The 27,853-nt window shown below is 47.4% G+C and overlaps 1 protein-coding gene across 1 annotated transcript in view; it reads right to left on the bottom strand.

Annotated features, from left to right (window-relative positions):
* ADGB (androglobin) overlaps window positions 1–27,853 on the bottom strand; it is a 790,434-nt gene that overhangs the window by 41,559 nt on the left and 721,022 nt on the right. The window contains exons 30-31 of the mRNA XM_029594040.1: window positions 26,889–27,061; window positions 15,849–16,013 (exon numbers count right to left, since the gene is read on the bottom strand). Coding sequence (XP_029449900.1) covers window positions 15,849–16,013; window positions 26,889–27,061 — 338 coding nt within the window. The remainder of the gene's footprint in view (window positions 1–15,848; window positions 16,014–26,888; window positions 27,062–27,853) is intronic.

Below are 27,853 nucleotides of genomic sequence, written 5' to 3'. Positions count from 1 at the left end.
TCTTAATTTATTCTTAATTGATATATTTTATGTACACCTGAATTCTTGTTGACTGTAAAGCTTGTTGCTGATTTATTATTTATTGTAAACCGAGGTGATGTTATTAACGTGCTGCGGTATATAAAAAAATCACGAAATAAATAAATAAATAAATACACGAGATGATTGATGAACACTGCCCAGATCTTTTCTGGACAGATGGTGTACACCTGTTGGATATAGGCCTGGATATAGTTCACTCAGATTTGCAAGATGTGTTAGAGGCAATAGCAGAGGGAAATAATGCAGCTGCTAGCTTTTGTCAGTGTGGTTTTAAAGAGTTGAGGGACATGGAGATGCAGAACCAGGTGCAAAGCCAGGAACAAAAGTTCACCCAGACATGGAAGCAGAGGCCTGCAGCCTTTTGGTTAGGGATTTGAATCTGCAAAAGGTACAGTTGGGAAATAGGTTATAGGGCTAGCCTACAGCTAATTTCCATATAGCTTTCTGGGGTGTTCCTGATGTCTCAGGAAAGGAGCTGAAAGTTACAAGTGTGGAGTGAACACTGATGTCTGGAATGACGTTGTTTTTACTGCATGTGGCTGGCTTGAACAGTGCTTCCCAGAAACCGTCAGAAGGTCCTGCAGACTTAGGCAGTAACCTGTGACACAGCGTAAATAAAAGAATGCACGAAATCAGATAACACACACAATATGGACAGGGGTTAAGCCTGTGACCTCGCTTCCCCATCACTCCACCAGTCTACCCCACCCCACCACAAACCCCCAACCTCCCCCCCCCCAACCTTGTAAAAACCACACAGAAGAGAGAATTCAAACAGTTTATGGACAGATTATGTAATGCAGCATTAGTGCATCACATTAACAGTTAACAAAGCAATTACAATAAAACTAATACATAAACAGCCTACCTAAGCAAAGTATCATCAACTTTTCTCCCCAGGTGACCAGCACACAACCCAATAAGCCAACAAGCCGTTGACAAGCTATAAAACTGAGCAGTAGAAGCCAATCACGTTGACGGGGTCACTGGCAAGGCGAAGTCCTGACCGTAGAAGTCCCTGGACCTCAGCTGAGCGCTGCTTGTGCCCTGCCCTTTTTCTTCTCCTCTGCCACCATCGAAGCGCCAGGGTTCCAGATCGTCTACTAGTGGGCTGCTGGTCCTGTGACATCCTTGCCCCCCCTTTGGGACCTCCCCCGCTGGCAACTGCCCTTGACCAAGACTGAGTGAATGGGAGGCTTGGGAGGCCTTGTTAACTTGCTGGTGTTGCAATCGGCGGGGGCCGGACTGTCTATACCACTGCCCTGCTGATAACTCCGGCTGCCGGCCCTGAGGTTCATCTCCCGCCGACAAGGAACCATGGTAAGACTTTTTACCTTGTCATTGCAGCCCAAGGGTTCACCGATTCATTGAATCGTAACAGCTGGTCACCATGCCCAATGCTGTGACAGCACTTAAATAATCCCTACTCCTGCCCAAGAAAGGTGAAGAAATGAGGGGGGGGGGGGTGGGGGAAGTTGGGTGGGCTGCTGGAACAACCCGCTGAGCCAAGGAGGAAAGAGGGAGCTCCTGCCTGTAGTCCACTCCTACATACCTCCCGCTTGACCAGTCTGGGTTCCCCCTCCCAACCATGCTCCTTGTTCCTCCACTCCCCTCCCCTCCCCTCTCCTCAACTTAACCTATACTTGCCTGCCTGCCAGCTCCCTTCAGCTTCTTCTGCCCCTTTTGCGCCCTGCTCCCTGAGGACACTGTCGCAGGATAGGAAAATTGGTTCTTACTGTAGTACCACGGATCAGTCCAGACTGTGGGGTTGAGCCTCCTTTCCAGCAGATGGAGACAGAGAAAAACTCAAAAGGTATCCTATATCAGGACAGTGCTTCCCCTGTGACCTTCAGTATAATCGTTATCAAAGCAGGAAAAAATTGTAAACTATAATCTTAAGCAGAGAAAGATCAAGCAAGTAAAACCTGTAACCTCCAAATTGGAACTGGAAATTTGAAACAATGCAAAAATGCGCATTTACATATAATGGTCAGATACTTCCGGTGCCTTATAGCTCAGATATGCGTTGCTCTGATATGCTTAGGAGATACTCCTAAAATCTGTAAATGAAAGAAACTTCGAGTGGTCGTTTCCAAGAAAAGTCAGAATGCAAGAAGGGCGGGCATCTGGACTGATCCGTAGTACTACAGGAACAAAAATTAGCAGGTAAGAACCAATTTTCCTTTCCCTGTACGTACCCGGATCAGTCCAGACAGTGGGATGTACTAAAGCTTCCCTAAGTTGGGTGGGACCGAGATAGTCCCGCTCGAAGCACCTGTCTGCCGAAGGAACCAAAAACTGGCACCTGTACATCGAGGCGATAATGACGAGCAAAGGTATGAAGAGATTTCCAAGTAGATGCTCTGCATATTTCTTTTGGGGCGACCAACTGGCTCTCCGCCCAAGAGGTAGCCTGTGAACGCAATGAATGGGCCTTTAAGCCCTCCGGAACCGGCTGGCCCCGACAGATATATGCCAACACAATCGCCTCCTTAAGCCAGCGAGCGATGGTAGCCTTAGAAGCCTTGTTCCCCTTATTGGGTCCGTTCCATAAGACAAAGAGATCATCAGAGACCTGAAACTCATTTGTGACTTCTAAGTATTGCAGTAGCACTCTTTTCACATCAAGGCACTTTAGGTCTCTGCCACGTGTGCTCGCAGTGTCGTCTGGAGAAAAGGCAGGTAGCTCTACTGACTGATTTAAGTGAAAAGAGGACACAACCTTTGGTCAAAATGATGGTACTGTTTTGAGGGAAACACCTGAATCAGAAAAACGAAGAAATGGTTCCCTACAAGACAAGGCTTGGAGCTCAGACACTCTCCTGGCCGAGCAGATAGAGACCAGAAATACTGTCTTAAGAGTCAGGTCTTTGAGCGTGGCCTACCTGAGGGGTTCGAACAGCGCCCCACAGAGAACTCGAAGTACCAGATTAAGGCTCCATGACGGACAAGTAGCCCGGACAGGCGGGTTCAAATGCTTAACCCCCTTGAGGAACCGCACGACATCCGGGTGGGCCACCACCGCATAACCATCGACCCACCCTAAGAGGGAACCTAGAGCCAAAACTTGAACCCGCAGGGAATTGAAAGACAAACCCTTGGAGAGGCCATTCTGTAGGAAAGATAGGGCCTTGCACGTCGGTACTCCAGAGGCAGCACACATCATCTCAAACACTCTCCATTCCCAAACATAAGTGAGAGCAGTTGAAGTCTTACGTGCACGCAACAAGGTGGAAATAACCTCCTCTTTATAACCCTTCTTCCTCAGTCTGTGCCTCTCAAAAGCCAGGCCCATAACAAAAGCAATCTGCCTGATCGAAAAATACGGGACCCTGCCACAATATGTCTGGGAGGTGACCGAGGTGAAGAGGACCGTCCTTCGTGAGGTTCATCAGATCTGCGAACCATGGTCTCCAGGGTCATTCTGGCACTACGAGAATGACCGGCGCATTGTGAAGCTCTATTCTTCTGAGTACTTTTCCCACCAGAGACCAGGGTGGGAACACATAGGGGAGGATGTCGCGAGGCCAGGGTAGCACTAGGGCATCCACCCCTTCCAAGCAGTGCTCTCGTCTGCTGCTGAATAATCTGGGAGCCTTCTCATTTTTCAGACTAGCCATCAGGTCTAAGTGGGGGGGGGTTCCCCACTTGCACAAGACAAGATCCATCGCCGGACAACTCCCACTCTCCGGGGTCTAGGGGTTGATGACTTAGGAAGTTGGCCTTAATATTCTCCTTCCCCGCAATGTGGGAGGCTGCCAGTCGTGCCAGATGGCACTCCACCCAGGAGAACAGCTTGCTGGCTTCCAAGACTACCAGCTGACTCCTGGTGCCACCCTGGCGATTGATGTAAGCTACTGTGACGGCATTGTCAGAGAGAACCCGCACCACTTTGCGATGGAGCAAGGGCAGGAACATCTTGAGCACCAGGTAAACCGCTTGGGCCTCCATATGATTGATGTGCCATTGAGATTGGACTGGGGACCATTGCCCTAGGGTAGACTAATTCTGGCACACCACTCCACAGTCAGAGAGGCTGGTGTCTGACCTAACAATGATCCACTGAGGTGTTTCCAGGCGTATCCCCTTCAACAGGTGAACGAGTGAGAGCCACCACTGCATGCTGGCGAAGGTAAAGTCGCAGAGCGGTAGAGGTGTCTGAAACTCCTCCGAGACCGGCTTCCAGTGGGACAGCAAAGCTTTCTGTAAAGGCTGCATATGTGCAAAGGCCATGGAACCAAATCTATAGTTGAAGCCATAGAGCCCAGAACCTGGAGATAGTCCCAGGCCGTGGGCACAGAGAGAGATAACAGATGTCGTACTTGATTCATGAGCTTGAGTGCCCGGGCCTCGGGAAGCAAGAATTTGCCCACACGTGTGTCGAAGCGTGCCCCTAAAAATTCCAGGACTTGACAGGGATTGAGGTTGCTCTTGGGGAAATTGACTATCCAATCGAGGGAGGTGAGAAATGACAAGACTCTGTTGACTGCAATCGTGCAGAGTTTCTCTGATTTTGCCCGAATGAGCCAGTCGTCCAGGTAAGGATGGACCAGTATACCCTCTCGGTGGAGGAAGGCTGCCACTACTACCATGACCTTGGTAAATGTGTGTGGAGCGATGGCGAGACCGAACGGGAGCGCTTGAAACTGGTAATGCCGTCCCAGGATGTTGAAACAGAGATACTTCTGTTGTTCCTGGCGGATTGGGATATGAAGGAAGGCCTCTGTCAAATCAAGAGAAGCAAGGAATTCACCTGTGTGAACCGCCGCAATGACCGCCCTCAGGGTCTCCATCCAAAAATGGGGTACCTTGAGCATCTTGTTAACTCTCATGAGGTCCAGGATTGGTCGAAAAGAGACGTCCTTTTTGGGAACCACGAAGTAGATGGAATACTGGTCTGACCCTTGTTCCTCCAGGGGGACAGGGACTATGACTCCGAGCTGTTGAAGCCTGTTGAGAGTCTGGTGCACAGTTGGACACTTCCGAAGTTCGCAGGGAGAAATTAAATAGCGGTCTGGAAGATCCAGAGCAAATTCTAAAGTGTAGCCTCGATCGATTACTTTGAGGACCCACCAATCCGAAGTAATTTTGACCCATTCCTCGTAAAATAGGGACAGACAATCACCTAAATTGGGAACAGAGGAATGGGTCAGCCACATCTCATTGCAAGGACTTTGGGGTGGATCCTTGAGGGTTACCATCCCGGAACGGCCATCGTCCACGAAAGGAATGAGACCATGATTGAGATCTAGTGGAGGGACTTCTTTGAGAAACCTCCCTCGGCTTGCTGTACCTGCGCTGCCCCCTGAAATGAGAGCACGAAGGAAAAAAAGGACTTGGACTATTTAGGGCGGTCCTCAGGCACTTTATGAATCTTGTTGTCACTTAAAGATTTGATAAGCTGTTCCAGATCCTCCCCAAAAAGCAACTTACCCTTGAATGGGAGAGTACCCAACTGCGATTTAGAAGAGAAGTCTGCCACCTAATTTCACAGCCAGAGGAGGCGTCTGGCCGACACCGCTGAAACCATGGCTCTCGCCTGCACCCTGAGGAGATAATAAAGGGCATCAGCCCCATACACAACCGCGGCCTCCAGCCGCTCCGCCTGTTCTGCCTCTGCAGACGGGAGGTCCTGGGTGCTGGAGTAGTTGTTGAACCCACCTGAGACTTGCCCGCTACATGAGACTGCTACAGACTGTTGCCTGAGTTCAAAGCGCTAGAACTTCAAAGATCCTTTTGAGATGTACCTCCAACTTCCGATCCTGAAGGTCCTTCAAAGCTGTCATTACAATCTCTTTGTGACAGCGGAAACCGAAGCATCCACCTTAGGGACCTTGAGCATCTCTAGGCAGTGGTCCGGGAGGGGATAGAGCTTGTCCATCGCTCTGCCCACTCGTAAGCCAGATTCCGGAGCTTCCCATTCCTGGAGAAGTAACTGCATTAGCATAGGATGAAAAGGGAAGGTATGTGGAGGGGCTCTCAGTCTTGCCAGGACATGGTCCACGTTACTGGAAACTGGGATACTAGTGGCTTCCGCCGGAGGGGCATCTATGTCCAACTCAGCTAGAACAAAAAGGGATGAGCGGGTTCAGCTCCTCCCATTGGAACATGCGTAAGACCTGCTGGTCGTCCCCTTCGACTGGTAGATTCTGAATTAATCCACTGCATCCGGATCAGGCTCTGGGAGCTGAGGAGTTGGGGGTAGAAGGATCCGGCAGGTTTTGTACCCCTGGTATGGTCCGAACCCGATTAGTCCCCTGGGAATCTGGGAGCTTGGGTCCCTGGTTTGTAGATACACTAGGCACCTTTGCAGGTGGAGGGCCTATAGGAACCTTCACAGGTGGGGGGTCTTTGGGGGGATCCTCCTGCTGCAGTAAGCTAGCGACATAAGCTCTGTGTGATAAAAGTACAAAATCAGTAGTAAAATGAGAAGGGGCTTTCCCTGGAATTGAAGGAGGAGGGGATATCATCCTGAGAGTCCAGGATCAAATCCGGAGAGTCCACGGGGCTTAAATCCAGAGGGGATTGATGAACTACAGAATCCCTTTCCCTGTCCGGCAAAGAAACAGGCTCGATATGTGCAGCAGGCCTGCTCTCCACATGTCGATACAAAATGGCGATCGAGGCATCGGGGGGGGGGCGGTGGTGAGGAGTTGCCACAGGAACAGCAAAGTTCTTCTGTGCCTGGCTGCTGCCAGCAGGAGAGAGAGAAAACTCTCCTTCCCCCGTAAACTTTTTTTTTTTCCAGACAGCTTAAAGTGACAGAGGAATTTTACTTCTCTGACAACAAGAGACCAGAGGCATGAAACATAGAAACATAGAAATGATGGCAGAAGAAGACCAAACGGCCCATCCAGTCTGCCCAGCAAGCCATGCACTCCTCTTTTCTTTTTCTCTCTCTCATACTTTCAGTTCCAGTGTTGCTCTCTACCATCAATGTAGAGAGCAGCACTGGAACTGCATCCAAGTGAATATCCAGCTCAATCAGGGGTAGTAACCGCCACAATAAGCAGGCCACACCCCTGCCCCTGTCCACCCAGACTATGCAATCCACATACAGATCCTCCCTTCCTCATTCCCCCTGCCGTGGAAGCACAGAGCTATGCGTTGAACAAGAAGTATCAGACTTTCTCACAGGACAAGCAGGATGGTTGTCCTCACAAATGGGTGACATCGAGGATGGAGCCCACCACGGAAAACTTCTGTCAAAGTTTAGCAGAACTTTGACTGGCCCCTACTGGGCATGCCCAGCAAGGCACTGTCCCTGCAGCCAGCAGGGGTCTCCCTTCAGTCTTCTTTTTTCCGCGCAGCAGTAGCCACGCGGTGAAAGAGCTCTTACCACGTTCCTGACAGGAATTTGGAATTCTTTATTCTAAAGAAAATTTGCCCCTCAGGGGTCTCCCTTCGACAAATTTTTTCGTCCGCGGAACTCCGGTAAGTTTTTGCCGCAGTTTTATAGACTTTCGTCGACTTTGGCCCTTGAGGCCTACTTGCAGTCGACAGTCCCGCGACTAAATTTTTTGGCTGTCCGCCATGGCGTCTGGGTTTCGTCGATGTCCCGACTGTACTCGTACAATGTCAATCACAGACCCCCATAGAGTCTGTGTTTTGTGCCTAGGGAGTGAGCATGATGTTCTGACTTGCACCAAATGTGCCCTTATGACACCAAAAGGTCGTAAAGCCAGAATGGAGAAGATGGGGCTCCTCTTCCATGTTCACACCCCAACGCCATCGATTGCATCGACGTCATCGGAACCGGCACCGAAATCTTCACACCATCGGCAGCCTTCCGGTGACCGTCCGCCTCCGACGTCTTCTCGGCCATCGACTCCTGTCCCTTCCCCTGATCATCGAGGAGATAGGAAGGAGAAACATCGCCATCGACGTCATAAGTCTCGGCCCGTCGAGGAATCGACGTCATCGACCTCCGTACCGGCCGAGCCACCGCCTAAAAAGCCTCGATCAGAAGCGGCACCGTCCACTCCTGTTTCGCAGGCATCGAGGAAACCCTCACCCCTTCGGGGTGTGGGAGCCGTGATCCCACCGGTGACGGTGGTCCCTCCGGCTCAGCCTCTGCCTCCATCTCCCGTCGAGCCGGGTCTTGTTACCCCTGGTCTCCGGGCAGAACTGGACCGGTTGGTCCAGGAGGCCATCGATAAGGCGATGCTACGGTTCCAACCTCCTCCGGCACCGGCACCGAGGGCGGAACCGACCACCGAGCCAATTGCTGCTGCATTGGCTCCGTTGTTACACCGGATGGAAGCACTCATGACAGCTCTTCCACCGGCAATACCTATACCTGTGCCACTGACACCGGTTAGACCGCTGTCACCGACAGGTTTTTCATCTGGTGGAGAAACACCGTATCCTATTCCCCCTTCGGGAAAAGTTCCATCGGTGACCAGTCGTCCCTCACCACCGATCTACTCATCAGGGGCGATACGCACTTCAGCTCCACCGAGATTTCCGATGCCGACATCGATTTCCTCGAGACCGGCACCGGTTCCATCGGTGCCCCCATCGGCACCGACATCGGCACCGATTCCATCGAGGATATTCTCGATGCCTCCGGTGGCTTCTCCCGATATTTTGGATCCCCTACCTGGGCCCTCCGGAGTTCCACACCCTAGAGCGCCTTCAGGTCATCATCCAGATCCCTATGATACTTGGGGTGATGATACCTCTACTGACACCGATGATTTACCTTCACCTCCCTCTCCTACAGGGAGCAGAAAGCGTTCTCCTCCTGAGGACCTCTCTTTCATTAATTTTGTGAAGGAAATGTCAGAATTGGTTCCTTTTCAACTTCAATCTGAACAAGATGATAGGCACCAAATGATGGAATTACTCCAATTTTTGGATGCCCCAAAAGTCATCACCTCTATTCCCATTCATCAGGTTTTTCAAGACCTTCTTAAAAAGAATTGGGAATCTCCTGGCTCGGTGTCCCCAGTAAATAAAAAAGCTGATTCTACTTACCTGGTACAATCAGCCCCAGGTTTTCAAAAACCTCAATTAGATCATCATTCGGTGGTCGTCGAGTCAGCTCAGAAAAAAGCTAAACGACTAAAGCCTCATTCCTCCATACCTCCTACTAAGGACAATAAATTCCTTGATAGCGTAGGTAGGAAGGTTTACCATGGAGCTATGCTGATTTCCAGGATAGCTTCTTATCAACTTTATATGACTCAATATAATAGAGTCATTTTAAAGCAAATGCAGGAATTTGCTGATGCCTTGCCAGAACAGTTCCAACCCCAGATTCAATCCCTTTTAAATAAAGGTTTTGAAGCTGGAAAGCATGAAGTTCGAACCGCATATGACATCTTCGATGCTTCTACTCGAATTTCTGCTACAGCTATTTCTGCTAGACGTTGGGCCTGGCTGAAATCTTCTGACCTTCGCCCAGAAGTTCAAGATCGGCTTTCAGATTTACCTTGCTTAGGGGATAATCTATTTGGTGAGCAAATACAGCAACTTGTTGCTGAATTGAAGGATCATCATGAGACTTTAAAGCAACTCTCATCTATCCCTCCTGATTTGCCTTCCAAACAACCGTCTAGGAAGGACTCTAAAAAGTCTTTCTTTAGGCCAAGGAGATATTATCCCCCATCTACCAAGCCTTGGCCTACCAAGTCATATCATAAGACTCAGCCTCGCCAGGCTCGTAAACAAAAGCCTGCAGCAGCTCCACCTCCTGGCCCTGCTGCAGGTTTTTGACTTTCCCTTAGAGAGCATGTACCAGACCCCTCTTCCAGACATCCCTGTGGGAGGTCGGCTATGCCACTTTCTAGCACAGTGGCATGCGGTCACCACAGATCAGTGGGTGACGGCAATCATCGAACAGGGTTATCATCTCAACTTTCGAACTTTCCCTCCAGACTCCCCGCCCCTGCAGGCGTGCAGTCTTACCGATCATTCTCTTCTATTAGAGCAGGAAGCATCACTTCTCCTACAATCCAATGCTATAGAACCCGTTCCTCCCTTGCAACGAGGCCTAGGGTTCTATTCCAGGTACTTCCTGATCCCGAAGAAGTCAGGGGGACTTCGTCCCATCCTAGACCTCAGGGTCCTCAACAAATACCTTCACAAAGAGAAGTTCAAGATGGTAACCCTGGGCTCGCTTCTCCCTCTGCTACAAAGGGGGGACTGGTTATGCTCTCTAGACCTAAAAGACGCATATACCCACATTGCGATAGCACCATCTCATCGCAAATACCTGCGTTTTCTAGTAGGCCGCAATCACTACCAATATCGGGTGTTACCTTTCGGCCTAGCATCCGCACCACGAGTGTTCACCAAGTGCCTCGTAGTGGTTGCAGCATTTCTAAGGAAAGAAGGAGTCCACGTCTACCCCTACTTAGACGATTGGTTGATCAGGGCCCCAACCCAGCAACTAGCTCGGTCTTCCCTGACCCTCACAATTCGTACGTTGCTTTCTCTAGGATTTCTGGTAAATTACGAGAAATCCTACTTAGTCCCATCTCAAACCTTATACTTCATTGGGGCAGACTTGGACACCTTACAGACAAAAGCCTTCCTTCCTCATCAGCGAGTCCAAGCCCTAGTGTCCCTAGCTCGCCAGCTGCAGTCCCAACAAACAGCTACAGCTCGCAACTTCCTTGTTCTTCTGGGTCACATGGCCTCCTCAGTTTATGTGATCCCCACGGCCCGTTTAGCCATGAGAATCACACAGTGGACCCTAAGGCTTCAGTGGATCCAAGCTCTTCAGCCTCTGTCCTCAATAATACGCGTCTCCAACGCACTTCGTCTGTCTCTTGCCTGGTGGATGAATCCTCTCAACCTCCTACAGGTTTTACCCTTCCTCCCTCCAGATCCTCAGGTCATCCTTACTACCGATGCTTCCAACATCGGTTGGGGAGCCCATGTGCACGACTTGCAAACTCAAGGATTCTGGTCACGAGAGGAATCCAAACACCAGATAAATTTCCTGGAACTCCGAGCAATCCGCTATGCTCTCCGGACTTTCCAAGATTGCCTCTCTCACCATTCAATCTTGATCCAGACGGACAACCAGGTGGCCATGTGGTACATAAACAAGCAGGGAGGCACAGGCTCTTTCCTTCTGTGTCAGGAGTCAGTGCAAATTTGGTCAGAAGCCCTCTCCCACTCCATGTACCTCAGGGCCACCTACCTGCCGGGAGTAGACAATGTATTGGCAGACCAGCTGAGCCGTGTCTTCCAACCACACGAGTGGTCTCTCAATCCTTTGGTAGCGACCTCTCTATTTCGCAATTGGGGTTATCCCCACATAGACCTCTTTGCGTCCCCTCAGAACCACAAAGTGGACAACTACTGCTCTCTCATTCGGAGCCAGCACTCTCGGCCGAGGGATGCATTCTCTCTCCGGTGGACAACCGGCCTGCTTTATGCATTCCCTCCACTTCCTCTTCTCTCGAGGACTCTCGTGAAGCTACGCCAAGACGGAGGAACCATGATCCTGATAGCACCTTACTGGCCACGCCAAGTATGGTTTCCAATTCTCCAGGATCTCTCCATCCGCAGACACATTCCTCTGGGAAAGGACCCGCATCTGCTCACTCAAAACGACGGATGCCTCCTCCATCCCAACCTCCAAGCCTTGTCCCTGACGGCATGGATGTTGAAAGGTTAGTCCTTCAGCCATTTAACCTTTCCGAATCAGTTTCTCGTGTCTTGATAGCTTCACGAAAGCCTTCAACAAGACGTTCTTACTCATACAAATGGAAAAGGTACACATCATGGTGCACTTCTCAGTCCCTTGATCCCCTTTCCTGTCCAATCTCTAACTTTTTGGACTATTTATGGCATCTATCTGAATCAGGTCTAAAGACCTCCTCCATTAGAATGCATGTCAGTGCGGTAGCCGCCTTCCATAAGGGTTTCGGGGGTGTCTCTATCTCAGTCCAACCCCTGGTAACACGTTTTCTTAAAGGCTTGCTCCATTTGAAGCCACCTTTACGTCCTCCGGCCCCATCTTGGGACCTTAATCTGGTTCTTGGTCGTCTCATGAAACCTCCTTTCGAACCTCTACACTCTTGTGACTTGAAGTATCTCACATGGAAAGTGTTATTCCTTTTAGCTATCACTTCAGCTCGCAGGGTTAGTGAATTGCAGGCCCTAGTTACCTATCCGCCTTACACTAAGCTCCTGCAGGACCGGGCGGTACTACGCACTCACCCTAAATTTTTACCTAAGGTAGTATCGGAGTTTCACATCAATCAATCCATCATACTACCTATCTTTTTTCCCAGGCCCCACTCCAACTCCGGGGAACAGACTCTGCATACCCTGGACTGTAAATGGGCTCTATCTTTCTATCTAGACCGTACAGTTGCCCACAGGAAGAGCACTCAATTATTCGTCTCCTTCCATCCTAACAAGTTAGGGCAACCTGTGGGTAAGCAGGCTCTTTCCTCCTGGTTGGCGGATTGCATCTCCTTCTGCTATCAGCAAGCTGGCATTCCTTTCCAAGACCGTGTTAAAGCACACTCTGTGAGGGCCATGGCAACTTCAGTAGCACACCTTCGATCGGTGCCGCTTCCTGACATCTGCAAAGCTGCAACCTGGAGTTCTCTCCATACCTTTGCAGCCCACTATTGTTTGGACAAAGCTGGAAGACAGGACTCCATCTTCGGCCAATCTGTCTTGCGTAACCTTTTTCCAACATGATGTACCAACACCCTTCCACCTCCTGGTGGGGTGCGGATGCCCTTTCCCAAATTCCACCCCAGTTGTTGTGCCTTTTGCACGCCGTTGGGTACATTTGGTGCATTTCTCGGACATCCTCAGCTCGGTACTCACCCATTTGTGAGGACAACCATCCTGCTTGTCCTGTGAGAAAGCAAATGTTGCTTACCTGATGTAACAGGTGTTCTCACAGGACAGCAGGATGTTAGTCCTCACGAAACCCGCCCGCCACCCCGCGGTGTTGGGTTCGTTTTATTTTTTACTTTTTAGGCACTGCCTGTAGCTTTGAAAATCAGACTGAAGGGAGACCCCTGCTGGCTGCAGGGACAGTGCCTTGCTGGGCATGCCCAGTAGGGGCCAGTCAAAGTTCTGCTAAACTTTGACAGAAGTTTTCCGTGGTGGGCTCCATCCTCGATGTCACCCATTTGTGAGGACTAACATCCTGCTGTCCTGTGAGAACACCTGTTACATCAGGTAAGCAACATTTGCTTTCTCCCCTGCCGTTGAAGCAAAGAGTTACGCTGGACATGCATTGAAAGTAAAGTATCTGCCCAGCTACACCCCGCTTCCCTGTGAATACAATTTTCTTTTCTTCCACATTACCTCTCGCTGTTGAAGCCCAGAGCAATGACGGAGTCTCATCAACTGTGTGTATGTACACTGAACAAGGGTATTATCTCCAGGTAGTAGCCCCCATTTCCGCGAGCCACATTAACAAAAAACAAATATTGAACAAGCCTAATAATTGGCAATACCTATAGCCTATGACCTCACCGGTAATTTTACATACTCTTACCCACCCCTGTTTTTTTGATTTTTTTTGGAGATGGCAGCCCTCCATCCTTCCGCTCCGTGAAGGTGGAATACCGACCACTGGCATCCCGCTCCGTGAATGCCTCTGTGGCTACTCAGGGGTCTTAAAGTGACAGAGGAATTTTACTTCTCTGACAACAAGAGACCGGAGGCATGAAACTTCTCAGGGGTCTCAATGGGGGAGGGACTGGACCAGCAGTATCATCCCAGAGCCAGGCAAGAGGCCACCGGGAAAAGGGTCCTAGGCTGAATAAATCAAGGGGACAGGACCCTCTAGGCCCAAGCAAGAGTGAGGAGTCAGAACAAAACTTTCTGATGGCTAAACTTTTTTTTTTTTTTAACTTTTTAAACACTGGGAATTAACCAATACTTACTTGATCCTTTATAACTAGAGAAGGAGAAAGAAGACCTTCCGCAAACCAAAAACTGCTACAAAGAAAGGGAACCACAAGTTCTGCTCTCTGCATCTGCTGGAGACAGAGAAATACTGAAGGGACACAGGGGGAGCACTGTCCTGATATAGGATACCTTTTTGAGTTTTCTCTGTCTCCATCTGCTGGAAAGGAGGCTCAACCCCACTGGACTGATCCGGGTACGTACAGGGAACTTACTTTAAAGTGCACTGAGCTATGGGCTATTTTATATTAACTATTTAAGAAGCCATTATTCAACACCATTTAGCTGGATAAGTGTCAACATATCCAGCAAACAGGGTCATTCATCAAAATGCATTAGGCCGTTAGGGCTCTAACACCTGTGATAACACTATAATGCATGCTTTATTTATCGCATCGTGAGATATGAATGCAAATTATTAGTTTTTAGTCAAAGGGGATGAGTTTGGGTGGGGTTTATGAAAATGAGGAGCATTAACACTACATGCAATAGTGTGATGCACATTATCACATGATTTTAACACTGGCAAATTCCATTTTTGGGAGGGGGGAGAGAGAGAAAGCACCTCTGGGGTAGCCATATATTAGTCAACTATTTATATCACTATAGAAGGGTCATCTAATAACTCAAGATGAGGTTTTGGTGGTGGTCTAGGGTTTTAGGGCCAGTTTTACATACACAGGCAGACGTATGAACAGCACAGTACACATCAGGGAAGATTTGATGCAATTTGGAATGAGCAAAGATATACAAAGATGAGATTTCTACAATGTTCCCTTTCCCTAGCTTGATAGTAGCCAGGTAGAGATGCATCAAGCAAGGGTAAGAGAACATTAGAAATCTCATCTTTATATATCTTTGCTCATTCCAAATTGCATCAAATCTTCCCTGATGTGTACTGTGCTGTTCATACATCTTGCCTGTTCATGTAAAACTGGCCCCAAAATCCTAGTCCACCACCAAAACCTCACCTCGAGTTACTAGATGACCCTCCTATAGTGGTATAAATAGTTGACTACTATGAGAGCCTATAAAGAGAATCTCTCTCTCTCTCTCTCTCTCAGAAATACCTAAGCACTAATATCATGGGTGCAATAAATTTAACATGTGTTACTGTAAGTGAAAAATTACCATAACCATGCCCCCTTTTTTTTTTTTTATCATGGGTGCTATTCATGCAAAATTTGTAGAGTTTTGATGAATCTAGGCCTAAGTGTCAGTGGCTGAATATCCAGGGGTCCTGATGACCTACAGATAGACTGGGCAAAACTGATGGAATTTCCTTCACAAGAGCATGTTATAAATTGTGCTAACTTGTATGTATAAAAGCCACAAGTCCCAAGCTGATGCAAATAAGTGTATTTTATATAATGTGCACACCCTTGAGCGGACAATATAAATTTTCGCAAGTATAGACACATGCCCACATATATGTATATATGGATGGATGCACGTGCTCATTTTAAAGTTACCATCCTTGTCAGGATCTACACCTAATATAAAGGAGTTATGCAGGTAGATTGGCTGAATCTGCATAAGTGGATTTTCAGACACCTGAAAGGTTATGTGAACTTTCACATTGCTCATGCATTTAGCCATATTTAAAAGAGACATTCAGGGAGGTATGTTAAAGGTGTGGTTAGAAACTATACACTTCAATTTAAGTTTTAAAAATGTGCACAGAACGCATGCTGCTAATATATATATGCTATCATTTAACACTGCTTAGGTGTGCGGTTGTAGTTTTTGCTGCATTAGACGGCAATCTTCAACTATACCATACATGAGCACCTTGTGTTTGAGAATCAACTGGGCTTTTGAAGTTAGGTGTGCTATTGAAAATTTACTTTTAAATTCTATAAAATTCTAAATAACAATAATGTTAAAAGAAGAAAGCATCTGATTACCTTGACAGATCTTCCTGGTTCTGTGGATTCCCATGCTTGTTTCATAGCTTTGATATCATCTAATCGGTCTGTGTCTTTCTTGAGTTCCAGTGCATCTCCCTCACTCAGCTCAGTGACCACATGCAAAATCCAGTGTGGTTTGGTTGTATCAATATGCTGGTAAGCCTATAAAGGAACATTTCTGATAACTTAGAACAATGAGCATCAAACCTCAAAATCTCTTTTACTACATTATCTATCTGCATATACAAATAAAGTAGATATTAATCTGCTAAAACTAATAAAATCAATCTGTGATTTTTTGGGTGTGTAGATATATAGTAGTATAACAGATAAAAATAACTATAAATTCTGAATTATTAGAAATAAAAAAGCTGTGGCTAGATAGCATCTGTGTTTGTCAGTCATCATACTCTATTCCTGAGTGCTCAGTGCACTTGCTTGCAATATTGCTGAAGAATGTATTTTTTGTCTTACATTTTACTCAAGCAAAATATCCTTCTATGAGGCCTCAGTGAGAATCACTATCATCATTATCATTGTTTATTGTACACTTTTCCAGCAGAAGAGTTCAAAGCAAGTTTTGGCAAGGTGTGAGATTTAGTCTAGGTATAACATTAATCATTTAGATAACAACAAGGAAATACACAATTGTGTGCAAAGCTTTAGCCTACCCTAGTATAACTGTATGTTTCAATGATTCTCTAAGTAAACCGAAGCTGACACAACCTTTGTGTGGTAGAAGATAAATATGACATCTTTTTGTATATTTAATGCAAAATTACTATTTATTGATTTTAACGGAAAATAAAACAGTGAATATGACATGCGCATAAGTTTGAACACCCTTCCAGTTGATTCATTACTACCTTTTAAAAAACATTTTTAATAAGCCCAAAAAGTTGATTGATTTGTTAGATCTTCAATGAATTAGGTGAAGACAATTTCATAGTTAAACAAATACTCTGACACTTCTAACTCCTCCGGCTGCAACTGTTGTTCTGTATACTTTCAACAACAAGAGCTTCTCTAAGCAACAGCTAACTGAGCGAAAATGAAGATAATTCATTCGTACAAAGTAGGGGAAGGATATAAAAAAAATATATCTTTATTGCTTCCAACTAGCAATTTCAACTGTCATAAATATTGTTAAGAAATGGAACACACACAGAGTTGTTGAAGTCAAGGCAAAATCTGGAAGAGCAAGAAAAATCACATAGAACTGCCCCCCCCAAACTGCTCAGATCTGCAAAACAAAACCTTAGATAAGAACATAAGAAATTGCCATACTGGGCCAGACCAAGGGTCCATCAAGGCTAGCATCCTTTTCCAACAGTGACCAAACCAGACTACAAGAACCTGGCAAGTACCCAAACACTAAAAATGTTCCATGCTACTGATGCCAGTAATAGCAGAGGCCATTCCCTATATCAACTTGATTAATAGCAGTTAATGGACCTCTCCTCCAAGAACGTATCCAAACCTTTTTTAAACCCAGCTACAATTATTGCATTAACCACATCCTCTGGCATCAAATTCCAGAGCTTAATTGTGAGTTGAATATAAAAGAATTTTCTCTGATTAGTTTTAATTGTGCTACTTGTTAACTTCATGGAGTGCCCCCTAGTCCTTCTATTATCCGAAAGTGTAAATAATCAATTCAAATCTACCCATTCTAGTCCTCTCATGATTTTAAAGACATCTATCATATCCCCCCTCAGCTGTCTCTTCTCCAAGCTGAACAGCCCTAACCTCTTTAGCCTTTCATCATAGGAGAACTGTTCCATCCCCTTTATCATTTTGGTTGCCCTTCTCTGTAACTTCTCCAGTGCAACTATATCTTTTTTGAGATGTGGTGACCAGAAATGCAAATAGTACTCAAGGTTCAGTCTCACCATGGAGCAATACAGAGGCATTATGACATTTTCTGTTTTAGTCACCATCCCCTTCCTAATAATTCCTAACATTCTGTTTGCGTTTTTGACTGCTGAGCTGATGATTTAAATGTATTATCCACTATGATGCCTAGATCTTTTTCCTGGGTGGTAGCTCCTAGGGATGTGCATTCGTTTTCAACGAATGTGCAATCCACAACGCATAATAGGGATGTGCAGAGGGACACCATATGTTGCATTCATGATTTGGATTCGTCGGGGAGCAGATACGTTGTATTCGGCCGTATGGCGCCCAGATGCATTAATACGGCGATTTCTGTTCGTGTCCCAGCTAAAATTAAAATTAACTACAACCCCCCACCCTCCTGACCCCCCCAAGACTTACCAAAACACCCTGGTGGTCCAGCGGGGAGTCTGGGAGCCATTTCCTGCACTCTCACACCCTTGGTGCTGGTTTCATCATGGCGCCGATAGCCTTTGTCACAGGGGCTACCGGTGCCATTGGTCAGCCCCTGTCACATGGTAGGAGCACAAGATGGCGCCGATGGCCATGTGACAGGGGCTGACCAATGGCACCGGTAGCCCCTGTGACAAAGGCTATCGGCGCCATGATGAAACCAACACCGAGGGTGTGAGTGCAGGGGATGGCTCCTGGACCCGCTGCTGGACCACCAGGGAGTTTTGGTAAGTCTTGGGGGGATTCAGGAGGGTGGGGGGGTTTGTTTAAATTTTTATTTAGGTGGCCGTATAATTCGGCGAAGATTCATGTATTTGTGGGGAATCGCGAGACGTTTCGCTTCCCCATGAATACTACGAATAGTGCATTATACGTTGCAGATCGCCAATACGGTGAAAACGAATACACACCCCTAACGCATAAGTCACTACTCGTTGTATTCATGGGTTCGCGAAATGCATCGCAACCCCCCATGAATAAAACATATCATATTAGTTTCATTCTTTTGGCTCGCAGTGATTTCTTAGTGGCCGTTTGAAATAGGAGAAGGCCATGTGGGAGTATCCCTAGCAAAAACCAGCCCTTTCCTGTGAGTCATAAGTGACCTCACAGCCCTGTCATAGAGTGGGTCACAACATACATATAGAGGGAACCCTATAAGTTCTTTTTCTATACATTAACATTCAACATTTACTGTACTCTTATAACAATTTTGTTGTTATCAATATTGCTAGTTAATAACAATTATTACAATACATACAGATCATTTTTTATCATTTTATTAATTACATCCATTGATATTTATAATAGCCATACACTAATACAAAGACATGTGCAACCTAATATGCATCAATAGCCAAAGTTGTTTAGCAGCGATATATTGATATCTAAAACCAATCCCACTACATTCACTCATCCACACACACTCCCCACCCATTAAAACCAACCCAACTTTTTCATTTTATTATTTCACCACAGGTTATTATTTTAAAATGCTTTACATAAACTATAATTGAATCCGAAAGGAACTCTTTCCACGGGAGCAGTTCACAACGTCCCAACAGGGATCCCCGTTTCGCCGCAGCTTCCTCAGGGGACAAATCACTCCCACTTCATCCGGAGATGACGAGGCCCTCCGGCCTTCCACCCTCCAGAATATTGCACCTTCATACAAATTAATAACAAAAGTTACCTTTCAATACAACACAATCCCATATACCACCCACCTAATCTCAACCCCTACCGCTACTGTATATCACCTAGAACTCACTTCTTCCACAAGTTCAATCACCAGCACCGTTGCACACCCTTTAGACAAAATCACCACCTATAATATGAGAAAAACAGCCTAAAACCAGCTCTCAACTCAACTGTCCGTTTACACATTGCTAAAGGTTTTTTACCACCCACCTTAAATACGTCTTCAGCATTTGCAAATTTACTCTGGTTACTCCACTTTTCAAACAATCCACTTTATGTGTGCCTATAACAAATCACACAATATAACTAGTCTTTTCAGAATACCAACGCTCAAGCTGACCAATCTACATCCTTACCTCACATTTAATTTAGCAGGTGCCAAGAGAATTTTTTAATAATGATTACATAGCAAAACCGTAACGTCATCCTCCATCTGAACAACCGACAGCTCTTCCTCAAAGCGCATGTGTGGTAATATGTATTTACAGTACGTATGTTTTTAGGTGAGAATCATATGGTGTGTTGTGAATGATATATGAGAGAGTGGTAGTGTATGATGTTGTGGGGATATATTATTATATGTTGTTGTTAGAATGTGGTTAGTCGAGTATATATTAGGGATGTGAATCGTTTTTTGACGATTTAAAATATCGTCCGATATATTTTAAATCGTCAAAAATCGTTAGGGCCACGATACAATACCAATTCCCCCGATTTATCGTCAAAAAATCGTAAATCGGGGGAAAGGGGAGGGCATGAAAACCGGCACACTAAAACCCCCTAAAACCCACCCCGACCCTTTAAATTAAATCCCCCCCCCCCAAATGCCTTAAATTACCTGGTGGTCCAGCGGCACACTAAAACCCCCTAAAACCCACCCCGACCCTTTGAATTAAATCCCTCACCCTCCCTCACCCCCCCCCCATGCATTAAATTACCTGGGAGTCCTCCGTAGCGGCGGTCCGTGGCTAAATCGGGGGAAGGGGGAGAGCACGAAAACCGGCACACTAGATCGTGAGGTCTTCAGCCGGCGCCATTTTTCAAAATGGCCGCCGCAAAATGGCGGCGGCCATAGACGAAAACGATTCGACGCAAGAGGTCGTTCCGGACCCCCGCTGGACTTTTGGCAAGTCTTGTGGGGGTCAGGAGGCCCCCCCAAGCTGGCCAAAAGTTCCTGGGGGTCCAGCGGGGGTCAAGGAGCGATTTCCTGCCGCGAATCGTTTTCCGTACGGAAAATGGCGCCGGCCATACGCGTATGGCCGGCGCCATTGTCCGTATGGAAAATGGCGCCGGCAGGATATCGACTGCAGGAGGTCGTTCAGCGAGGTCCGGAACCCTCGCGAGATTTCCGGACCTCGCTGAACGACCTCCTGCAGTCGATCTCCTGCCGGCGCCATTTTCCGTACGGAAAACAATTCACGGCAGGAAATCGCTCCTTGACCCCCGCTGGACCCCCAGGAACTTTTGGCCAGCTTGGGGGGGCCTCCTGACCCCCACAAGACTTGCCAAAAGTCCAGCGGGGGTCCGGAACGACCTCTTGCGTCGAATCGTTTTCGTCTATGGCCGCCGCCATTTTGCGGCGGCCATTTTGAAAAATGGCGCCGGCTGAAGACCTCACGATCTAGTGTGCTGGTTTTCGTGCTCTCCCCCTTCCCCCGATTTAGCCACGGACCGCCGCTACGGAGGACTCCCAGGTAATTTAATGCATTGGGGGGGGGGGGTGAGGGAGGGTGAGGGATTTAATTCAAAGGGTCGGGGTGGGTTTTAGGGGGTTTTAGTGTGCCGCTGGACCACCAGGTAATTTAAGGCATTTGGGGGGGGGGATTTAATTTAAAGGGTCGGGGGTGGGTTTTAGGGGGTTTTAGTGTGCCGGCTCACGATTTTAACGATTATGACGATACTTTACACACACAAACGGCAACAATACGATTCCCTCCCCCTCCCAGCCGAAATCGATCATTAAGATGATCGAGGACACGATTCACATCTCTAGTATATATTGTGGGTGAGATTGAGTATATATTATGGGAGAGATCGAATATACAGTGTGTGAATAGATGGTGGTATTTTGGATGTGAATGTCTTGTGCCTGTATGAGTGTTGTTGTATGGTAGTCTGTTTAGTTTGTGATTAATAATGTATGCTTTCCTAGCGTGTAGCAGATGGACTCAGAACAAATGGGTATAGTGTGCTCGTGCTAGCAGTTGGAGACGGATCTGACGTCAGCACGGGGTACATATACCCCCGCAGGAAGTGCAGCAACTCAGTAATTTCCGTCTCCAAAGCAGTTTGGAGCTACCTCACACTCGCTGAGTGTGTTTCCAAATTCTACCGACTAAATTCATTGAGAAATCCTACCTGAAGACGAGCCCCGCACTCCTGCGGTGATACCCTCAGGTCCCTCCCCCCAGTTGAGTTTCCCGAGGTGATTTCCGTGGTCCCTCGGAGGGAAGAGCCTCGGTCCGGTGGCCGGATCGTGGCAGGGATCTAGCCCCCGAGTGAGAAGGGCTCAGGCACGGCTGAGAGGCGCCTCGGTCCCGATCCGTTCGCGGTGAGGACTTGGCCCCCGAGCGAGACGAGTTCGGGCACGGCCTAGAGGCAGCGGGTGCACTTCCTTGAGCGCGGCGGTGACGGTAATCACCCTCTCCCCCCGCAGCCGGAGACCGCCCGGGTTGCAGCCGGGAAGCGCCGAAGATCAGGTAAGGCGTACATCTTTTACTTTTGCTGGTCTCCGAAGAGCGAGGATTAGCGGGGTCTGCCTACGTGGAGACCCGCTGTGGAGGTCGCCATTTTGCCTGCCTGCTCGCCGTCGCCATCTGCCCTTGTTCACAGGTATCGGGCGCGTGTGGTATTGGATAGGTTGAGATGCACCCTGATAGGCGCACCCTGATAGGCGCACATTGTTAAGCGCACATTGTTAAGCGCACATTGTTAAGCGCACATTGATAGGCGCACAGTGATAGACGCACATTGTTAAGTGCACATTGTTAAGCGCGTATTAATTAGCGCACATCTCCACGCATAAGCCTCGCGCATACTGCAAAGCGCATACTTTAGGCTGGGAGCGCAACGGCGCCTAGAGATAACAGATGCGATGGAGCGCATGAGAGCCCATGCGTCCTCAGAGGCGGCACCTCCAGAATCAGGCATAAAAGCTCTAGGCCTCTGCTCAGCATGCCACCTCAGAGCTACACAGAGCGAGGAAGCAGACTCCCTATGTGCCCAATGTGAAGAGGCCCTGGGAGTTCCAGGCCAGGGCCGGTCTTAGCCCAGATTAATTGCCAGTTGTTCAGCAATGTGCAAGGCCAGGACCGGAATGGCCTGCAGAGCATTGAGCTGTGCCAGATCCATGGAGTTAGCAATCTGTTATGTTTTGTAGGGTTTGGGTGGACCCTTGGACACTGTGGCAGCTGACCACGCCCATGGGGGGAGGTCCCTTGAGAGGCCACAGGTCAGGCTCAGCTCTGGACACACAAACACAGATTATATCTTTTATTAGACAGTTTGTGAAGCCACCAGAGGTGGCGGTAGTGAGTAGAAGATGGAGCCCGGCTGGGCTAGTATTCCTCAGGGTGCTGGAACAGCGGCTTCTCCGGTAGCAGTGCTGTAGGAAGAAGAACTGAGAAAATGAGTACACTGAGACATTCACAGAGTCCCCAATGTGGAGAAGCCCCGAGATAGGGAGAGCTGGCCCTCGAAAAGTGAGTACCAGTTCCCTGGGCGCAGAGACTCGTTGGCAAGTACTCATGCAGCAGTTCTCCGTAGAAGATGGCACTGGTGCTGGAACGGAGGCAGGCCCTCGAGGAGCAAGTACCTGGTTCCAGGGAAACAGCTCTGAGGAGTAGATGGTAGTAGTACTCACAGATGGTATCTGTAGCGAATTCTTCCAAGTAGAAGACGAGATGGACACAGGCAGCGAGTCAGGGAACATGGGTCCTCGAGGAGCGAGTACCGGTTCCTGATAGTGACCTGAAAGAAGCAGAGAGGCCCCCGAGGAGCGGGTACCCTGTTAACAGCAAAGAGTCCAAATAGAAGTTGGAGGCAGAGTAGATGGGTATGGAGAGCGAATCCCATCCGTAGGAAATCCCTTGCTAACTCAAAGGCTAGCAATAAACAACAGGCTTAAATATCCGGGCAGCGTGACATCATCACAGGGGGACACCCCTTAGGTTCGCGCCATAGAGGAAATAAGAATGAGGGCCGAGCGGTGAGTGCGCCCTAAGGTACCTGAGGAGCATGGCGGGAGGTAGCGCCCAAGCCAGTCCGGGGCGCTGGAGAAGATGGCAGGCAGATGCCGCGGAAGCCAGTCGTCCACAAGGAGCAGGAAGAGTCGCAGAAAAAGAAAGGTAGGTGGAGTGAAGCTGTCGGGCAGCGACAGTTGCAACATATATACGACTCCGAATTCCTTCCGAGATTCGCTCTGAGGTTTATTGGACCATTCCTGATTACCTGACGCATTGGTGTCAAACCAAGGGTTTGGTTGGATGGGAGACTGGAGCGTTGCCTTCTGAGCCACTGGAAGAGCACTGATATAAGTAAGCTAATACAAAGAACCTTGTGGTAAGTCTGAATCTGAGACTGGAAACTGGAGGGCTGAATTCAGACACAGACACATGATAACTAAGATTGATGTTGAAGAGAATGACTTGGAGTTCTGAGGATATGTTGATATCCTGACTTTGGACTGGACTTGGTTGCAAGTATCATGAACTGAGTCTACTTATGTCTATTGGGAACTGAAACCCCTGCCTTGTGGAGAGTTCTTTGAAGTAATTGTATGTAAAGAGATCACACTTTGGATTAGCTAGTGTTTAGTTTGTGGACTTATTATAGAACCTCTGGCAGAGCCTGTACTTTGTTAGAATCTGCTATATGAATCCTGAGATCTTACTATGGGGCCGATGCAATTATGTGCGCTGAAAGCGGGTGCTGACTTTTCAGCACCTACTTTTTTAACGCATGCATGGCGCCCGCAAGGGGGGCGCCATGCAATATGGAAATTAGGGAGTCGTGCTAGGTCCCGCCGTGAATGCCGGTTATGAAGACCGAACTTGGCGGCCGTTTTCCTTACTGGCAGACAGGCAGGTTATGAAAACCAACGCGATCTGCCGAGTTATTTTTTATTTTTTACTTTAAAAAAGAAGTACAGAAAAGCAGTTTTTTTTTACTTTTCTGTACTTCTTTTCAATGCACTCAGCTATTAACGCCTGCTCCAGGCAGGCGTTAATATCTGAGCAATAAATGCGCATATGAGACGCACATTTATCTTTTTGCTTTTGGAATGAATGAGTAAAAGGCTCATTCACATGCATTTGCATGTGATGAGCGCTATCACATTCACTCCACATTGGACAAGTGTTATATAGGTGCTAATCCTCCTATTGCATTAGGGGGTGGATTAGCGCCTATTTATCCCGTGTCCAACTGCGGGTTATACATCGGTCCCCTATATCTTTTAAGTTGCTGTATGAATAAAGCCAAGCATGAAACCCTGAAAAAGACTGTGGTTTACATTAGCAGAGGCTTGAAACCTGTCAGGCATTTTCTCACATAATCCAACAGTCTCTTACATTCAGCAGTGCACAATGGCTGCTTCTTGTGGGCAACAGGGCTGAAACCCAGTTCCCTTTGCTACTACTTGTTATGAGCATCGGTCGCAGACAGCTGCGACCGCATCTACTCACGTCCTGTACTCTCCTGCTTCCCTCTCCGGGCCTCCTCGCGGCAGGAGCCAGGCCTGGATGCCACCGCTATCTACGCCGACTCTGGGCCTTCCTAGGCACGCGCGTATGCCACCGTGCACTCTTTTGAAGTTGCTACGGCGGGAACCTCAGGGGTATCCCTGATTGATGACATCATTGGATCTGGGTTCTTAAGCACTGCCTTCGCCCCCTGCTAGCTGACTTGGCAATGAGTTCCATCGCTACTCTACTAGCTCCTTTCTCCTCGGACCTGTTGTGGCTGTCTTGGACCCTTCTTGGACTCTGGACCCTGGCTCAGGTACCCACTCCTCGGGGGCCTGTGTGCGCTCTCTCAGGAGACTTGATCTCCAGGCTTCCCCCGCTCCTCGGGCTAGCCCTGCGCCTTCCAGGAACTCTACCCGCTGGCTCCCCGCTCCTCGGGGTTGCCGCTGAGACACCCTCGCCATTTGGGAGATTTATCGCTGTGCTTACCCGCTCCTTGGGGCAGTGCCTACGTTCTACTCCAGAGACTGTCCGTACTTCCTCGCTCCTCAGGGCAGTGCCTATGATCTACTCCATTGACTGTCTGGACTTCCCTGCTCCTCGAGGCAGTGCCTACATTCAATGCCGGTGATAGCCAGTACTTTCCCGCTTCTCGGGGATATCTACGTCATCACTTGGAGACTTGACATGGGCTTCCCCGCTCTGCGGGGTAGCCTACGTCATCACATCAGTACCTCCTTCGCTTCGCAGCTCCACCTCCCGGGGTTGCCTCAGAAGTATACCTCCGGCGCTTCTTGCCTCACGCTTTCCCGCTCCTAGGGCCTGCCTAGCGCCACCCTCTTGGAGATCTCTGCCCAGGTACTGCTCTCCAGCCTACCAGCTTCCTGTGGGGTCCCTCATTGCTGTGTCTCTCACCCTGCTCCTCGGACCTTCCCACAGATTCTCTTCTAGAGCTCCTGCTGTACCAGACCTCGCCTCCCGGTGGTCTGGACCTGTGGGGTTCTTCCCCACAGGTGGTAACAACTCCCACCTCGGGCCAAGGGCCCACAAAACCCACAAATCATAACACTACTCTTTGGCTAGCTATTAAGATGTTATTACACTTTACAGTATCACCTAGCTCCCCATTCCAACTAAGAACAGCCAGTACCAATTCCAAAGGTTTTCCAATCATCAGACCACAAAACACGGATCCAAATTCAGAACTGAACCTAAGTATCCTCAGTAGTAGCACATTGGGCTACTGCTGGTTCACTGCAATGCAATTCTTATTAACCACAGAAAGATCTCTATTTACAATGCATCAGATAAATGTGAGCATAAAAATCTAATATTTTTAAAGTAAAATGTATACATTTTATGTTTTCTTCAGTTTTGGATTAGGGATTTAAACAAATCCCCAGCAAATTATGAGACATCTAATACCCTGGGAAATAATGAAAACATCATTTAAGATGATTTTTACCTAGATTTTAAACTCATTAGTATATATAGATATAGATAGATACAATTTCTTAGAAAAATCTAAAGTATAAATTCATGTATACTAAAAAAAGGAGCTTAAAATACTCTAACACTTGATTTGCTATCTTTGCTACTAAAGTCATCCTTAATACCTAATGTGTTAGGCCCCAAATCTAACACATGATGGCACTGTTCTCTGGAAAAAGTGCAAAGTGATAGAGAAAATAGAAATGTAACCTCTCAGTGTATTTAATTTTTTGGCTAACAATTACCTGTACAAGTAAAATCATTACATGATTAGAAATAACATTCACTCCAGATGACAGCAAGTCACCCTTACCTGGGATCCAGGCCTGTAGTGTGACTGTTTATCTTTGTCTTTACTTGATTTTTCTCTTCCTTTTTTGTTAGACTTGGAAATGTTTGCAGATTTGTGAGATTCAGCAGCAGTATTCTGTACCTCTGTGTTGACTCCAGTAGACATATCCTCTTGTACAAGTTTCTCACCAAACACTACACATTAGCATAATTAAGGTTACACAGGTTATGAAAACACAATCAGTGTTGAATAAGATGAGAATAAAAAAAGCAACAGCAAATTAGCAGTTACAGTGCATGCAGTAGCAAAACTGTGTAGTGCACAAATCGTACAATATAAAAGTATTAACATACAGTTTTAAAGTATTTTAAAACTGCCCTCCTCAAAATCTATTAGTTTAACCCTCTCTCATTTGTATTGAATTTGTGTTGGTGCATATGTAGAACCCTTCTCCCTTTTCCCACATTAAAAAACAAGAATACAGAATTAGACAAATCAACAGGCAGTAGTGAGTAAACAGAACATGTGGTCATTCCTCCATAACCTAAAAATAAGAGTTTGTTTTGAGCTTATCGGTAGTTCACTGCTAGCAGAATGAACCTATTTGTAAGCATGCTACAATTATCACTGTATAATCCCCATAGAGCTTTGAGTAAATCTGGGAATCATGAACTTGACATCTTACTTTTATTAGTTTAATTTCATGCCTCTTTGTGGATGCACCAAAAAGGTTCATTGTGAAGAATATTTCACATTCAGATGAGAAACATGACAGACTATGGGTCTTGATTCCCCCAAATTCAGGACTTTAAAACATAAGAACATAAGAAATTGCCATGCTGGGTCAGACCAAGGGTCCATCAAGCCCAGCATCCTGTTTCCAACAGAGGCCAAAACCAGGCCACAATAACCTGTCAATTACCCAAACACTAAGAAGATCCCATGCTACTGATGCAATTAATAGCAGTGGCTATTCCCTAAGTAAA

This window comes from Rhinatrema bivittatum, chromosome 3, assembly GCF_901001135.1.
Source record: "Rhinatrema bivittatum chromosome 3, aRhiBiv1.1, whole genome shotgun sequence".
In the NCBI taxonomy this organism is placed as follows: Eukaryota; Metazoa; Chordata; class Amphibia; order Gymnophiona; family Rhinatrematidae; genus Rhinatrema; species Rhinatrema bivittatum.
The sequence above is the reverse complement of the archived record's forward strand: the minus strand, read 5'-3'. Positions and strand labels throughout refer to the sequence as shown.